Source organism: Sarcophilus harrisii, chromosome 4 (assembly GCF_902635505.1).
Source record: "Sarcophilus harrisii chromosome 4, mSarHar1.11, whole genome shotgun sequence".
Classification (NCBI taxonomy): Eukaryota; Metazoa; Chordata; class Mammalia; order Dasyuromorphia; family Dasyuridae; genus Sarcophilus; species Sarcophilus harrisii.
In genome coordinates, this window is record NC_045429.1 from 323807007 (window position 1) to 323823615 (window position 16609).

Genomic DNA, 16609 nt, shown 5'->3' on the forward strand with positions numbered 1-16609 from the left:
ATTTTTGTGAGTCCCTAGACCAAAATTTCCTACTTTGGACTAAACTCCCCTTTATGTAATAAATCTACCTATTAGAATGTAAGTTACTTCAGTGCAGGAAATGTCTTACTTTTGTATTTGTATTTGTATAGCCCTGAAAATAGTAGATACTTACTGAATATTTGTTCACTCATTTATTTTAATGAGCTTAAGTTTTAGAAGGAAAATATTCAAAGGAAACAAAAACAATGGTTAAAAATTTGTAGCAATTTGGACAACATCAATAAACTGGCCAATCACCTGCAAAGAAACTAAACTTCTTTCGTGTTTTCTTCTCATATGATCAATTCTTCTTTGGTTTTCTCTGTTCAGATGCCTTTCCCCCATTTTTCTTCCTACATTTCTCTTATTAATTTATCAAACTCTTCATAGAATAGAAGGGCTTTTGGAATGGCAATTTCCAATTGAATCTGCTGGGAACACTTTCCCTTAATGTAATGGTTTGCTAGCAGAGAAATTTCCTATGCTAATAATGGATGCTTCCAACATAGCTTTGATTTTATCATAGGCCTAAAGATACTTGCTATCTGAACTCAGGAGCTGGATCCCTCAGGCTGTTTAGATAGGGGTATTTTCAGCACAGTTGGAAAAGAGGCTGGACAGAATTCTCACAAGAGTCTCAGAGATTTGGGAATTTTATTATGGTAGATCAGTAGCTTGGGGAGAAAGAAAGAAACATGGACGTTAGATTTCCTGTGCTATGTCACAAACCTCACAGAATTAGCATTATCTTCTTATTCCCCTACTTCCTATTCTGAAGTAGCCTCTGCCAGGTACTGTGGCTTTACTATGTTCATGTTAAGAAATGATACTGTTGATCCAAGACAATTCCAATAGTCCTGGGATGGAAAATGTCACATGCATCCAGAAAGAGAATTATGGAGACTGAATCAAAGCATATTATTTCTTCTTTAAAAAATTTTTTGTTTGTTTTTTTTCTTTCTTGTGGTTTTTTACTTTGTTCTGATTTTTCTTTCACATGATAATGTGGAAATATGTTTAAGATGACTGTACATGTATAACCTATATCAGATTGTTTCTTGTCTTGGGGAGGGAAGAAGTAGGGAGAAAAAAAATTGAAACTCACAATCTTGCAAAAATGGATGTTGAAAACTATTTTTGCATGTAACTGGAAAAATAAAATATTAAACAGAAAAAAGTAGAAATGATTCTGTTTCAGGCATTTAGACAAACAGTTGTGCTGTGTTGATGAAGCAGCAAACAAAACAGAACAAGTGTATTTATATCTTTCCAGTTCTAGAGATATGGGCAGAAGTAGTTTTGATAATTGTCAAGGTATCTTGTATTTCTTTTTATTACTTGTTATTTAGTTTGCATTCTCTGTAATGTGCCCTTGTCTTACAAAGATGTCACACATTTCCTTTGGTTTAGAGACTCCACAAATCTAGAGGAACTTAAGTGACTATGAGAAAGGATTTTGAGCAGATGATACATACAGATTCTGCAAAACTGAATGTGGCAGTGGGTGCCATAATACTTTTGGCTTGGCCCTGACATCTCAAAGAATCTAAATACAATGGTAGTCCTAAGGACCAGCCAGAGCAAACTTTTCTTCATTTTCATTAGGTCCCCAGTACATTTCCAACTATTAAGTCGTTCTGTCTCCTTGTAAATTTGTAATAGTCAGAACTTATTAATGTCTCAGGTCTAGAAAAAGGGTGTGATATGTGACAAAGGCTTTTATTCTTCTGGATGAAATACTATGGATCCTATACAAGGCAGGATATATTAAGCTTCTCATAATTATCAGCATTAAAGGACAATTCAGTTCTTTGCCATATAGAGATTTAAATAACCTTCCCTTCATACCACTTTTCACTGTTTGTGACATAAATATACAAAATTGTGGGGATTCTAGATTGCCTATAGTTTCTTCTTCTTCTTCTTCTTTTTTTTTTTTTTTGTTCTTCATTCTCTTTTTTTAATTTGCTTTTTTTATTTATTATTATAACTTTTTATTGACAGAACCCATACCAGGGTAATTTTTTTACAACATTATCCCTTGCACTCACTTCTGTTCCGATTTTTTCCCTCTCTCCCTCCACCCCCTCCCCTAGATAGCAAGCAGTCCTATATATGTTGACTATGTCGCAGTATATCCTAGATACAATATATGTGTGCAGAACCAAACCGTTCTCTTGTTGCACAGGGAGAATTGGATTCAGAAGGTAAAAATAACCCGGGAAGAAAAACAAAAATGCAAACAGTTTACATTCATTTCCCAGTGTTCTTTCTTTGGGTGTAGCTGCTTCTGTCCATCATTGATCAACTGAAACTAAATTAGGTCTCTTTGTCAAAGAATTCTACTTCCATCAGAATACATCTTCATACAGTATCGTTGTTGAAGTATATAATGATCTCCTGGTTCTGCTCATTTCACTTAGCATCAGTTCATGTTAAGTCTCTCCAAGCTTCTCTGTATTCAGACTGCTGGTCATTTCTTACAGAACAATAATATTCCATAACATTCATATACCACAATTTACCCAACCATTCTCCAATTGATGGGCATCCATTCATTTTCCAGTTTCTAGCCACTACAAACAGGGCTGCCACAAACATTTTGGCACATACAGGTCCCTTTCCCTTCTTTAGTATCTCTTTGGGGTATAAGCCCAGTGGTAACATTGCTGGATCAAAGGGTATGCACAGTTTGATAATTTTGGGGGCATAATTCCAGATTGCTCTCCAGAATGGTTGGATTCTTTCACAACTCCACCAACAATGCATCAGTGTCCCAGTTTTCCTGCATCCCCTCCAACATTCATCATTATTTTTTCCTGTCATCTTAGTCAATCTGACAGGTGTGTAGTGGTATCTCAGAGTTGTCTTAATTTGCATTTCTCTGCTTAATAGTGATTTGGAACACTTTTTCATATGAGTGGTAATAGTTTCAATTTCATCATCTGAAAACTGTCTGTTCATATCCTTTGACCATTTATCAATTGGAGAATTGCCTATAGTTTCAATAGAAGAAAGAGACACCTGGAGTTTTCTTCTAAACTCTTCCACGAAATGTGTGGTCATCTTATTTCCCCAGGGAGCTCCAATATGTGGGCTTATTTCTTGTAAAAAAGGATGAGGTGTGAAAGACAGTGAAATTATTGCAGTGAAGAGATGATGGCAGGAGTGATACTTTCTTTTAAAGGGAAAGAAGAATATTTTTCTGAGCTGGTGAAGAAAATAGGTCCAGTTCCTTGCTTTGAGTGTCATACATCAACCAGTCACAAATTAGAAAGCAATTTTTGTTCAGCAAAGCTAATAAGCCAGTCTGCAAATCTGTAAAACTAACCAAATAGAAACAAAAATCTTCTATGTATCCATTTGCAATTTTTTTCTATTAATGTATGCCTTTTGTTTATAGGCTTGATTGATTTTCATTATTAGCTTAAATTTTATATAAAGTCAATCTACCTTTAATTTTCAATATAAGTAATATTCAAGGTATTTTTGCTTTCCCCAGGAAAAAGAGGTTTTGTGACATCTCACTGGTGATGGATTTAGAAAATATCTTTAGCCTAAAATTTGACCTATATAGGACTTGTCTTTATGTATGTTTGGATTTATTTTTAGACTTCTCAAAATCAACCCTTCTCATTTTTACTGAAGTCCTTTCAAGGAGTTCAGTGGTTCAATTCTCTCTGAGGTGAAAAGTAGTTTTTTCCTTGTCTTAGATGATTGACATAAGAGTGTTACCTGACCTAGAAGCTCTCTTCTATCATGCATTCTAGATACTTCAATTTCAGTAATTCAAACATTTCAATAGTTCATGTAAAACCTCTATTTTTAGGCAGGGATTTGGTCCTAGCTGTGACTAAAAGGGCAGCACAAGAGTTTTGTTGTGCTAGGCAGTTATTAGCAATGACAAAAAGCACTTTGTGATATTTAAAATAAATGGGCTTTTCAGAACTTCTGATAACTATCTTTATTCTTCAGCCTGAGACATTTCCTAGCTTTTGTGACTCTAGAGAAGTCATTTATCCTCTGTAGTATGTTTCAGTTTCTTCATCTGTAAAATGGGAATAATAAAAGTACCTATCTCTCAGAATACTTATTAAGGAGCAAATGAGATAATAATTGGAAAGTGATTAGCATAGTGCCTGGCACATATATGACATTAATAAATGTTTTCTATTATTATTATATCAAACTTCTATTTTAAAGATTTGCCAAAGCTCAAAGAAAACCATTTTTAGAGAAGATAAGCAAGGTTCTCTGGAAACCTTTTACGTGGCCCACTAAGCTCCTGATAAATTATATTTACATTGGAAGTAGGATCTGGTTTTATTGTGCTATTGCTGATGCTTAACTTAGGAGTTAATTTGGGACTGAGGCTAAGGTGAGAATAAATAATGTTATTAATATGGACAGTGAATTTCATTTCAAAAAACAAAGCAACAGTAAGACTGATCTACTTTCAAAATCCATGAGCATGGAATTGCTTTGGTTATATTTCAGACAATTTTTTAAAAAATTAACAATCATTTAGACCTTTTTGAAGCAAAGAAGAATTTTCAGGTGAAGCTAGTTCTGTACATGACAAATAGGTCTTATAGCAGTATACTAAGTTCCTTCCCAGATTTTGTGGCTCATCAAAGTATGCTAAGATTTATCTAAGTCATACATGTTCCTTTTTCCATGGGAATCATGATAGGGTAAGTGATAGAAGTAGTATTCTGGAGATGGGAAGACACTGTGCAGAATAAATAGGGAAAATACTAAAAGTGATCTGAATAAAACAACAAAGTAACTGACTTTCCTGTCTCTCTCATAACTATGAAAAACTGGTGTGGTTACCATTTAGCCTGGGGGTGTGGGTCCTAAGAAGAGTGACCAGGGAGAACAAAAATTAGTTTCAACCTTATATTTATTTCACGATCTCCCCAGGGGCTGGAGCTGTTCTAAGGCAGCTTTCCTACCATCCTTTCAATCAGGAAAGTCCTACGGTTAAGCCAGTCCTCCCAGGGAAAATCTACAATATAGCACATCTCTAAAGTTGGTCCTGATTTGGGTTCATAGATCCGAGGTAGTGAAAGAAAGGAACCTTATGTATTCTAACACTTCACTTCCTTCTTTTCTGTGTTGTCCCATGAGAAGTCTAAAAAACCTGTGGGTGGAAATGAAATTAGCCAGATGATGACAGCTAGATGAAGGAAGATGCTATTGGATAGAGTAGAGTAGTTACTGAGAGAAGTGGGAGGAGACCATGATGTTCTAGGTGCCTGATTTAGAAAATCTGTTATGTAAAATGCCATTCCAAGTATTACAGTTGATAGAGAAGGGCAATACAGTTAAGCAAATTGATTGTAAGAGTCATTCAGTGACCTACATTCTCCTTATATAAAATCATCATTTAAAGAACAAGCTCTTTAAAACTGTGCATACTCTTTGATCTCTACTGGATCTGTATGCCAGAGAGAACATAAAAAAGAGAAAAGAACCCATGTGTGCAAAAATGTTTGTAGCAGCTCTTTTTGTGATGACAAGGAACTGGAAACTGAGTGGATGCCCATCAGTTGGAGAATGGCTAAATAAGTTATGGTATATGAATATAATAGAATATTATTGTTCTATAAGAAATGATAAGCAGGATGATTTCAGAAAGGCCTGGACAGACTTACATGAACTGATGCTAAGTGGAATGAGTAGAACCAAGAGAACATTGTACACAGCAACAACAATATGTGATGATCGACTGTGATGAACTTGACTCTTTTCAAGAATGAGTTGATTCAGGGCAATTTCAATAGACTTGTGATGGAGAGAGCCATCTGCATCCAGAAAAAGGACTATGGAGACTGAATATAGATCACAACATAGTATTTTCACCTTTGTTGTTGTTTGCTTGCTTGTTTGTTTTTTTTCATTTCTCACTATTTTCCTCTTTTGATCTGATTTTTCTTGTGCAGCATGATAAATGTGGAAATATGTTTAGAAGAATTGTACATGTTTAACCTATATTGGATTACTTGCTGTTTAGAGGAAGGAGGAAATAGGGAGGGAGAAAAATTTGGAAGGTTTTGTAAGGGTGAATAATGAGAACTATCTTTGCATGTATTTTGGAAAAAAAAAATATATATATATAAAAGAGAACAAGATTCTCTTCATTTTTTTAAAAGGATTTCTCTCATAGATAGAGGTAGACAAACTTCCTTATGGCTACTACGTGATTATTTTTTTCTGTGGTTCCTTAGTCTATGTCACCAACAGATGGCTACCACTCTCTTAGCCTCACCAGTGGTGATAGAAACAGCTGGTATCCCTAGAAACAATAGCACTGCTCATGTATTTGGCAGCATCTTGGATGAGGGAGGGGTCATATGCCGATACTACAGATGAACAGCATTCATTCTCTTTAGCTGAGTCATAAAACCAGACCAATAATTGTGGCTGTTGTGGAAAGATAATTTTCATGAGCCTCCAGATTTCTTCAAAGTCAGGCTTCTATTGCAGGTGACCTTATTCTGCTTACATCTGACCTTACAAAAAAGAAGGAATACTCTCTCCCCCCCCCCCCACCAAAAGCAAATTTTTAAGTTAGAGACTATTTCTCAGGCTACTAGTGAAAGCACTAAAACCATTTAGTTACTTTGCTTTGGAAAGAAATTTCCTAATGCAATAAGTCAGCATTGCTTTTAGATGGACTCTCTTATTTCAAATAACATTCTAACCTTAAACCAAAATAATATTCTCCTTGTTTAGGACAATACCCCCTCAAAAATGGCAATCTAAACACGTACATGGTTCTCCAGGCAGTAGGAGCAAGTATATCTGCAGGGAAACTATGGTTTTCATGGATCTGGCTTCTAACACATACCACAAAAGTTACTGATATTATTCCAGATGCTCTGATTTAGACTGAAGAGAAGTTGATAGTCATTTTCCCATAAAGTACAAAAGAAACAGCCTATTTGTGCAGTTAAGCTCAATTAATTCAATGAATTATTCTGCTATGGACCAATGGGAAAAGGTTAGGGGGAGAGAAAAGATTCAGGATTTGTGTCAGCTTTTACTCTAGTACATTACCTTAGCTTTGTTGTCTAGCTCCAACAAGGCAAGAAATACTAAGGGCTAGCAGAGGGACATTTTAACATTGGATTTATAACTGAAGACAAAGTTTTCATAGGGAAAACATTTCTTTTCTAGCTACTCCAAGGTGTAAAAGTAAGAAAAAAGACAAATAATTCTTTATTATTCTAATCTGTTATAACTTAAAGAAACTTAGAAATAAATATCACCCAGAACTCTGGTAATGGGAATGAGATAAGACCCAAATGGAGAAAAATGAAAGTGAACACTCTTGGGGTTTCTGCCACTTTGACTACTGTGGTGACTCTATTACCCTCCAACACAAAGTTGCATACCATCAAAGCTAGGAGGATTAGAGATAAAGAGACTTTAAACAAATAAGATCCAGGTACGAGAGTATTTAGCCAAGGTGTCCAAGGAACTTACCTGTTTCTCCCCAAAGGCTGTCAAAACTGTTGATCTGGGCTCGTTCTACTTCCTCTTCATCTTTTTCTGGAAGATCGAGCAGGTAGGAGACAATCTGAAACAAAATGTTATTTCATATCAAACTTGACAGTGAAAGGGCTATTGACAATTTGAACATTGCCCTTTGAACACAGTGCTGGATGAAACTTGTGACATCTTGGTTAGAGTGATTCTTCTACTATTATGAGTTCTTAGAACCAATGGCCTTGACCAAGCATGAATCACTGAATACATTTATTTTAGGATACAATAAATCAGTAATTTTCAAGCCTTCTAGGACATAAATTATATACCTTTAGTAGGTATCCTTTTCAGACACTGATTCATTCAACTTAAATCATATACTCAATATTTTTTGTAAAAATAAGTGAGGGAAAATAAAGATATAAAGAGACAAGAGCCTGAAACATGGGTCCTTATGGCTCCAGCACCAGCATTCTTTCCATCTCCTATTAAGTAGTCTCTTGTGGATACATTAGGTCAGTTGTTAAGGTTGGCCATGTTAGAAAGAAATGACTGTGGTTACAGAATATGAGTGCTGCTGTAATTTTCAAACTGAAAGCAAAGGTCTCATTATTAAATTCCACTACAGTGAATGTACTGCCTATTATTCCTGTTAATGGAGGTGAGCTCCAGTGCATATCTCTATGATATCGCTAAGCTACTCAGACATCTGTTGGACTCAATTCTCACTTTTCAATTTCAGAGAGCTACAAAACCTGCCATGAACCTCCCTAGAAGCTGGTATGACCAGCTCATTAAGTGATCTAAGAGCAGCAAGTGTTATTAGTTCTTTCTCAGTTGGTAAAATCCATGCCATTTTTTTTGACAGTTTCCCATAATTATGGTACAATAAAAGCCAAATCAATCCAGGATAAGAGTAAAGTCTGAATTATGCAATACTCCTGAAAAAATGCTGACACGATCAGACTGGCTAAATGGTGAGTGAAACCATCGTTACAGACCTGGTGGGCAAGGGAAGCTGCTTTCAACCTGCAGCTAATTCACATTGTGGTTAACAGCTCTGTGAATAAAGGAGAAGAAATTCACAAAATATGATATGTAATTTTTATTACTGGCTAGGACTAATTTGGGAAAACTTTCTCAATACATATATTGAGGGAACTAGAAATTCAGGACCACAGTGGCATAATGAGCATATTACTGGTTCTGGGAGGCATGCTGGTGAGTAAGCACATTGTAATGGACTAGAAGGGAAAGAAGGAGTAAAGTGGGGAGAAATTTGTTCTATATTTTCCTTTCAGAAAATAAGTTTTGCCCTTATTTCCAGGTTCCATAGAGGTTCTTATGATTGTTATTGACTCAATTAATTTCTAGTCCAAGTACTGAAATAATCTGGCATTTTTTAAAGTGACTCTTTACAAAAAAGAATCAGAACTAAGAATCTTTGCTTTTCAGGGACATCAAAAGTGAAAGCAGTTATACTCTCTATATTCTGAGCTCAGTACTCATTATCCCTGATAAAGATGTGAATTCAGTGGAAACCTACTTTCCTGGAAGAGATTCTCCCAGAAGACAGTTCTACCAGTTAAGGGTAAAGGCTGAGGGCCCATTTAAACTTGCTGGAATAACCAGAACAGATGTTCATAACATTTGGTGAGTAGAGTGGCTTGGAGGTCTCTTTCCAGCATACAGCAGCGACCATAAAGGCAAAATAACATCAATCTTTACCAAAGTACTTTGACTTGGTTTATACAAACCTACTAATAAAGTAATTCTTCTACCCAAATTCTTGTCTCTTAGATCTACTGGCACCCACAGAATAAACCCAGGGAACCCCTTTCTTACCTCTGTATAGCCCATACTGGCTGCGGCAATTAGGGCTTGTTGGATGGCATGGCTTTTTTTGAACACCCCTTGCTGTTGACCAGCCATTGTCCAGTCACACTGAATCAGAAACTTGACAACTTCCAGATGGCCTCTGAGTGCAGCATGAACCAGTGCACACTGCCCATTTTTGTCCAAGTGATCCACCTAAAGGGGAGGAGACAGGAGGAGACTAAGTCTTGTGGCTGGAAAGTCAAAGTGTTGACAAAGTTCCTAGGACTATGTTTCCAGAGAAGCATGATATAGTATTTTTTGGCATCCTCCTTTTTCAATCACTGAACTAATCACCGAATGGAAGAAGCTTTGCCTCCCCAGTTAGGCAATCTATTGGATCCAACTATGCTGAATTTTTCCTCCAGGGATAAGCCCCTAATCATAGTGTTGCTTTTATACTAAAAGAAAAACAAAAACATTTTCTGCTGTAGCATTTTTGTTTTCCCTTTCTTTTAGATTAAAATTTGATAGATTGTAGCTGTCTGTACCAGATTAAAATAGTCTTTGAAACCACAGTGAAGAAAGAACATAGTGACTCTCCCCATTTATGGCTTTTCAAAAGAAAGAATTGTATACCATGAATCACTCATTAGACCAGAAGACCAGCCAGCCTTATGACCGAAACCACTTTGCCTCCCTGTGGGGAAGGCAACCACTACTCTCCATTCATGTCCTGAAAATTTGGTCATACTGGTAGGGGGCACTGAGAGTTCAATGTACCAGGCTGCCATAGCACTAGTCTTGAGTTTAGTGTGGGTTAAAGGGCCAAAGAGTATTCTCATGTAAAAGGGGGATAACCCCTATTCTCAAGAAACTCACACTAATTGAAGGAGATAAGACAAAAGGGTGGGTTCAGCCATGGAATACTGGAGAGGCTTTGAGGTGCTATGGGGTGATGAAAGGGCAGTTAGCAAGCTTTAGCAGACCACAGGGCACATTGATGTGCAAATTACATGAGGAGGGAGCCTGAAAGGGGCTGGCCATCACCACTGGGAAGAGAAAAGTGGACCCAAGGATTTGAGTGGAGGATTCCCTTAGGCAAAGGTTCACTGGCTGGTCTGAAGAGCAAAAGAAGAAAGTAGGTACTGGTAAGAAGACGGGTGGGGTCTGGATGCCTTGATTTAGAGGAGAGGGAATGGCAAACATGGTACCAATTTTGGCTAAACCCTTTTAGATGCTTCCACTGGAACCTGGAGCAGGGTAAGGAAAAAGAGTGAAAAAAAGAAGCATATTGTTTAGGAAAGGGAAAGCTGAAGAAGATAAGGGAGGTCTTGATCTTGTCATCAAAAAGAATAACATCATTGGAGAATAAAGACAGCAAAAGTATGGTTGAGGGTGTAGAAAGAGAAAATTTGAACAGCTTATCAGTGTAGAAAATGAAATGGCGAAGGAACAAGAGATAAACAAAATGATCAAGTGGTAGGGCAGGCCTGATAGGTTCAAAAGCATGAATATGTAGCTACAGAAATTAAATGAGACTCTATAAAAATAAATAGGAAGCACTGGGCCTGGAGTCAGGAAGAACTGAGATTCAAATATGGCTTCAGGTACTTACTAGTTGTATGACAATTAATGTCTGTCTGTCTCAGTTTTCTCATCTGTAAAATGGGGATCATAACAGCACTTATCTCATAGGGTGGGACCAAATGAAATACTATGTATAAAGAGCTTAGCACAATGTCTAGGATACAGAAGATGCTTAATAAATGCTTGTTCACATCCCTTCCAAAGAGCCCAAATGCTTTGAAATTATGCTAGAGTCTTGGGTCCAACCTCTTTTCTTATCCTTCATCAGCAAAGAGCATCATATTTCTCAGAACAAACTCTGAAAACTGGCTTTGTAAAGAGGTCACTTACATATTTTATGTTTCACAATAAAACCACTTAAATTCATAGTTTGCTCTCAGAGTTGAAACAAAATTTTGAAAAACCACAAACCGTTTCCAGAAGCCTATGATACTGGTGTGACCAGCAATTTTCTTTTCACCAAATGTTTGAAGCTGGATACAGTTGCACCAATGACCTTTCAAACACCACAAAATAAACACACAATCAGCAGAAATTCTCAGAGAATTGGATGGAATGAATGAAGTGTGTTCTGTATTGTGGAGACACATCGAGGTGTCACCAGTAGGGTCTACCACTCCCAGTAAGTCCAGACTTTGGTCTACCACTTGAGGCTTCTACTACTTGAGATCCAGTAAACTCTTCCTAGATATATACCTAGGTCTAGGTATATCAGGTAACTCAGGCTGTTTTCCTGTTTTCTAAGATGGTGTGTCTCTTCTTTATATTTACACTGATAATACTACTTGGTCACCAGCCCTCTGAAAAGGACTATAAGCTTCCAGGTGACACTTGTTTAGACATTCATTTCAATTGTGTCTGTCTCTTTGTGATCCCATTTGGGGTTTTCTTGACAAAGGTACTGAAATGTTTTATCTTTTCCTTTTGTAGCTCATTTTACAGATGAGGAAACTGAGGTAAATAGTTTAAGTGACTTGCCCAGTCATAGGGCATTTACAGCTCATAAGTTTCTGAGGCTGTATTTGAACTCAAGAAGATGAGTCTTTTTGATTCTAGACCCCACTATCTATCCTTTGCCATTTAGCTGCCCCTGGTAAAACTTGAAGAACCTCTATTCCTTTACCTTTCTCAGTTAGAAATGAGCTCATCTGTAGGATTGTTCAGGTTGTTCCTTGGGAGCTTATTGGTGCTACTAGTTAATTTTTCAACTACCTTTCAAATACTTTTAGGATTATGTAGAAAACATTGTGAGGTGTGGGGAGAAAATATGATGTATTCGCTGTCAGAATCATCTCTGATTTGATTTTAAATTACATATACTATAGTCCTTCATCCCCATGTAGCCAGGCAAGGCAACTATATGAATAATGTTGAATCTGCTCAAGTAGAAAAGAAAGAATGAAAGAAGTAGCTAAGATAGGCTTTGAACAAATACAGAAACATTACCTTGGCTCGTCTTTTGCACAGCAGCACAACAATACTTAGGAACCCAGCTGCTGCAGCATATCCTAGAGGAGTAAGGCCACTTTCTGAAGAGGCATCTACATTAGCCCCAAACTCCAACAGCAGGGCCACCATCTCTGTATAACCGAGGTGTGATTGGACACACAAAATTGGAGCATTATTTAAAACTTCTGTTCGGTAATTGATGTTGGCACCTCCCAAAATCAGCAGTCGACTGACCTGAAAAGCCAAAATAAAAAAAAAAAAGCAATTAGTAAGGACCCCTCATACCCTCTTGGACCCACTGTTACTTAGTGAACTGAGATCTGGTGCAGTGCTAACACTAGCTTCTTTTTAAAATATGACTATCTTTTGCCTGACCAACCTATTGATTCTTTGCTGGCTGTCTGGCACTAATTAATCCTATTTTGAGTAGGAAAACTAGAATATGATTCCTCTAAATCCACTTAGGCACATCAGATCAGGGTTAAGAGGACCTTGCACCTCTACCCTCTTTCCCCTAAGATACCATTACCAAGGAAAAAAAGGGTTAAGCTATAATTCAGAATGCATTTCCCCATGGAAGCAATATTATAAATGGTGAGCAGATGAAACTAAAATAAGACAATTGGTACTATACTTTAGGGACATTATTGGTCATAAAGGCTTTTCTGGTAGGAATCTAGCCACTATTTTTAACATTATGTCTGTGAGAAATGTATTTCAAGTTCCACAAAAATAACTTATAAATGAATTTCTGAAATATAAGCTGGGAACTGTCTATACTTTCTCTTGATGACACCTTGTCTAATTGCTAAACTTTAGAAATGTGTAGCCACTGAAACATTTTCCATTTTATCTACTGTTTGGTAAGGGATGACAGGTGGACAGCAAAATTCCTAACTTAACTCTTTTTTTTTCCTTACCTTGCTGCTGCTGCTTCTTTCTTTCTTTCTTTGTTTCTTTTTGGTTATGCATGTATTTTAACTTTTAAAAATACACATATCTTTATGAATCATGTTGGGAGAGAAAAAATCAGAACAAAAGGGAAAAACCACAAGAGAACAGAAAAAAGAAGTGAACATAACATGTATTGATTTATATTCATTCATCATAGTTCTCTTTCTAGATGCAGATGGCGTTTTCTATCCAAAATCTATTGGGATTGCCTTGGATCACTAAACCATGAGAAGAACCAAGTCTTTCATAATTGATCATCACACAATCTTGCTGTTACTATGTACAATGTATAGCTGATTCTGCTTTTTTCACTCAGCATCAATTCCTGTAAATCTTTCCAGGTCTTTCTAAAGTAAACTTGTTCATCCTTTTTTATATAACAATATTAATCCATATACCCCAATATAGTCAGCCATGTCCCAACTGATGGGCATCAACTCATTTTCCAATTCTTTCCTACTATTACTACTCTTAACTGTGCAATTGCACTCACTGTGATGAACTCATGGAAGGTCATCTGCATCACTGGAAGGAACTACTGAATGGATGTGATTACAGTCTTATTTGAATATTCAAAAAGTAAAGTTAAGAATATTATTGGAACTTGGTCAGTGATATTACCAGTTCCTTAAATCTAATTATGAGCAAGCCAAGACATTATTTGTAATATCATTGGTCCTCTTCAAAAAACAAAGGACAAATAACAACACTCATGCTTTTGTTCCTTCTTCTGATCTATGTATTTAGATAGAACTTGAACTTTTTTGGATTCTTATACTTTGAGGTTTATTGTTCAGTCATTTTCAGTCACATCCAATACTTTGTGACCTTAATTGGAGTTTTCTTGAAAGATACTGGGGAGATTTGCCATTTCTTTCTTCAGCTCATTTTACAGTTGAGAAAACTGAGGCAAAAGGATTAAGTGACTTGTTTAAGGTCACAAAGTTACTAAGTGTTTGCAGCTAGATTTGAACTCAGATCTTCCTGACTTCAGGCATGGAGCCCTATAAGCTGTGCTATCTAGCTGCCTCACTCCTAGAAAACGGAAACATATTGTTTCAATTTATAACCCTTTAAAAGCAACAAAAGCTTAATTTAAAATGTGTTAATAAACACGATGGCTTGACATCATAATTAATTAATATCTCAAGGCAAACTAGATGTATATAAGAGAGGTGTATACAAATCCATATTTTACATATTTTTCTTGATAATTTTGAAAGTTTATTCAGATTATCAGATCTGATTAATTAATCATTGTTTTTAACCTCCTAATGTGGCTGATGAAAAGTTATCTCTAGGAATATCAGCATCAATTCTGTCATTTTCTGATTGTTGCCTGTGTTCATGTTTTTTTTAGTAACTTTGCTTTATAATTTCTTTCAAGAATCTTTGAAGGATGAAAGGGAAAAAGCATTTATTAAGCTTTTGTAAGTGCCAGGGACTAGGCTAAATACTTTATAATTACTATCTCATTTGATGCTCACAACAACCTGGGAAGTAGGTGCTGTTACTCTCTCCATTTTACATATGAAGTAAATAAAGCAAGGGTTCCATTTATTAAAGATAAGTAAAACAAATATATCATTGAATTATCTATCTATGCCATTTATTTATTTCTTACCAGCATTTAGAATTTATTTTTCTTGAACTCTACAGGCACGAATTCTACCTTTCTTTTGCCACATCCAGTTTATTGTAAGCAAACCCTAGGGACCTAGAGGGAATCTCAGAGTATTAAAATTCTAAATTCTGAAAAAATTGATTAGAATGAACTTCATTCATTTATTTTGTCTTTTAATATTAATGAATTTTACTTCTCTCCTTTCAGACTGTCTTAACTTACAATCTGATTCTGTGAGTCAATAAGCATATATTAAGTGTCTACAATGTATTTGCCAGGCACTGTGCTGAGCCCAAGAATACAAAAAAAGGAAATCTATTCTTTCCCTCTAGGAATTCACGATTTAATAGGAGAGAGAACATGCAAAACATACATACAAACAAGCTATAGAAAATGTAAATAGGAAATAACTAGCATAGGAAAGGCTCTAGAATTAAGCAAGATTGGGAAAAGTGGAATTTTACTTGGGATTTGAAGAAAACCAGGGAATCCAGGAGACAGAAATGAGAAGGGACAACATTCCAGACATGGGGGATAGCCAAAGAAAATTCCTGGAGCAGACAAATGGAGTGTTTTATTCAGGAAACCACAGTGAGGCCAGTGTTATTTCATTAAAGAATATGTGGATGATATAAGTTGGAAAAGGGGGAGGGAAGGCTAGGTTATGAAACGTTTTGAATGCCAAAGGATTTTGAGTTTAATCCCAGAGATGATGGGAAGCACCTAGGGTTTATTAAGCTAGAGGGTGACATAGTTGGACTATACTGTAGGAAAATCACTTTGGTGGCAGAATGGATGATGGATTGAAATGGAAGAGGGACTTGTGGTAGACTTGCAACATTTCATGTAGGAAGGAATGGCCTGTATCTTGGTGGTAGGAATTTCAAAAGAGAAGGGGACATATAAGAGAGATGCTACAAAGATAAAATTAATAGGCCTTGGCAACAGGTTGGATTTGAAAGAGAGATAATGAAGAGTTAAGGCAAATATCTATATTTCTGAGTTTGGAGACCTAGGAGGATGGTGGTGACTTTGGCAGCAATAGGAAAGTTTGAGAGGAAGAAGGGCTTTGGGAGTAGGAAGGGAGAGAAAATGAATTCACCTTTGGACTTGCTGAGTTTAAAATAACTCCCAAACATCTAGTTTGAGATGTTTGAACAGCAGTTGGAGTTGCAAGCCTCCAAGGTCAGCAAAGAGTGTTAGAATTAGCTGGATAAGTAGAATGGAGAATCATCAGCATAGAGATGATAGTTAAATCCATGGGAGCTGATGAGAACATCAAGTAAACTAATATAGAGGGAGAAGAGAAGAGACCTCAGTACATATTCTACTCACAGCAGGTACGATATAGGGTATAAGCTACCCAGAGTAGTAGATGTGATCTGGAAAATCCAACAAAGGAGAATGAGAAGGAGCAGTCAGATAGGTATAAGAACTAGGATAAAATGTCCTGAAAACCCATAGAGAAGAAAATAGTAAAGATAAGAGAATGGCTGACAGCATCACAATCTATAGAGAGGCCATGAACGATGAGCATTGAGAAAGGCCAATGGTTTTGGCAATTAAAAAATCACTAGTAACTTTGGAGAGAGCATTTTTGGTTGAATAACAAGATTGGAGGCTAGTTTGTAGAGAGTTAAGGAGAGAGAGAGAAGAGAG

General features: G+C 36.5%; 1 protein-coding gene across 10 annotated transcripts in view; it reads right to left on the reverse strand.

Moving 5' to 3' along the window:
* TANC2 (tetratricopeptide repeat, ankyrin repeat and coiled-coil containing 2) overlaps nucleotides 1–16609 on the reverse strand; it is a 535383-nt gene that overhangs the window by 27192 nt on the left and 491582 nt on the right. For all 10 annotated transcript variants that reach the window (XM_031965901.1, XM_031965907.1, XM_031965906.1 and 7 more), the window contains 3 exons: nucleotides 12370–12606; nucleotides 9364–9549; nucleotides 7516–7609 (listed from right to left, as the gene is read on the reverse strand). In XM_031965901.1, coding sequence (XP_031821761.1) covers nucleotides 7516–7609; nucleotides 9364–9549; nucleotides 12370–12606 — 517 coding nt within the window. The remainder of the gene's footprint in view (nucleotides 1–7515; nucleotides 7610–9363; nucleotides 9550–12369; nucleotides 12607–16609) is intronic.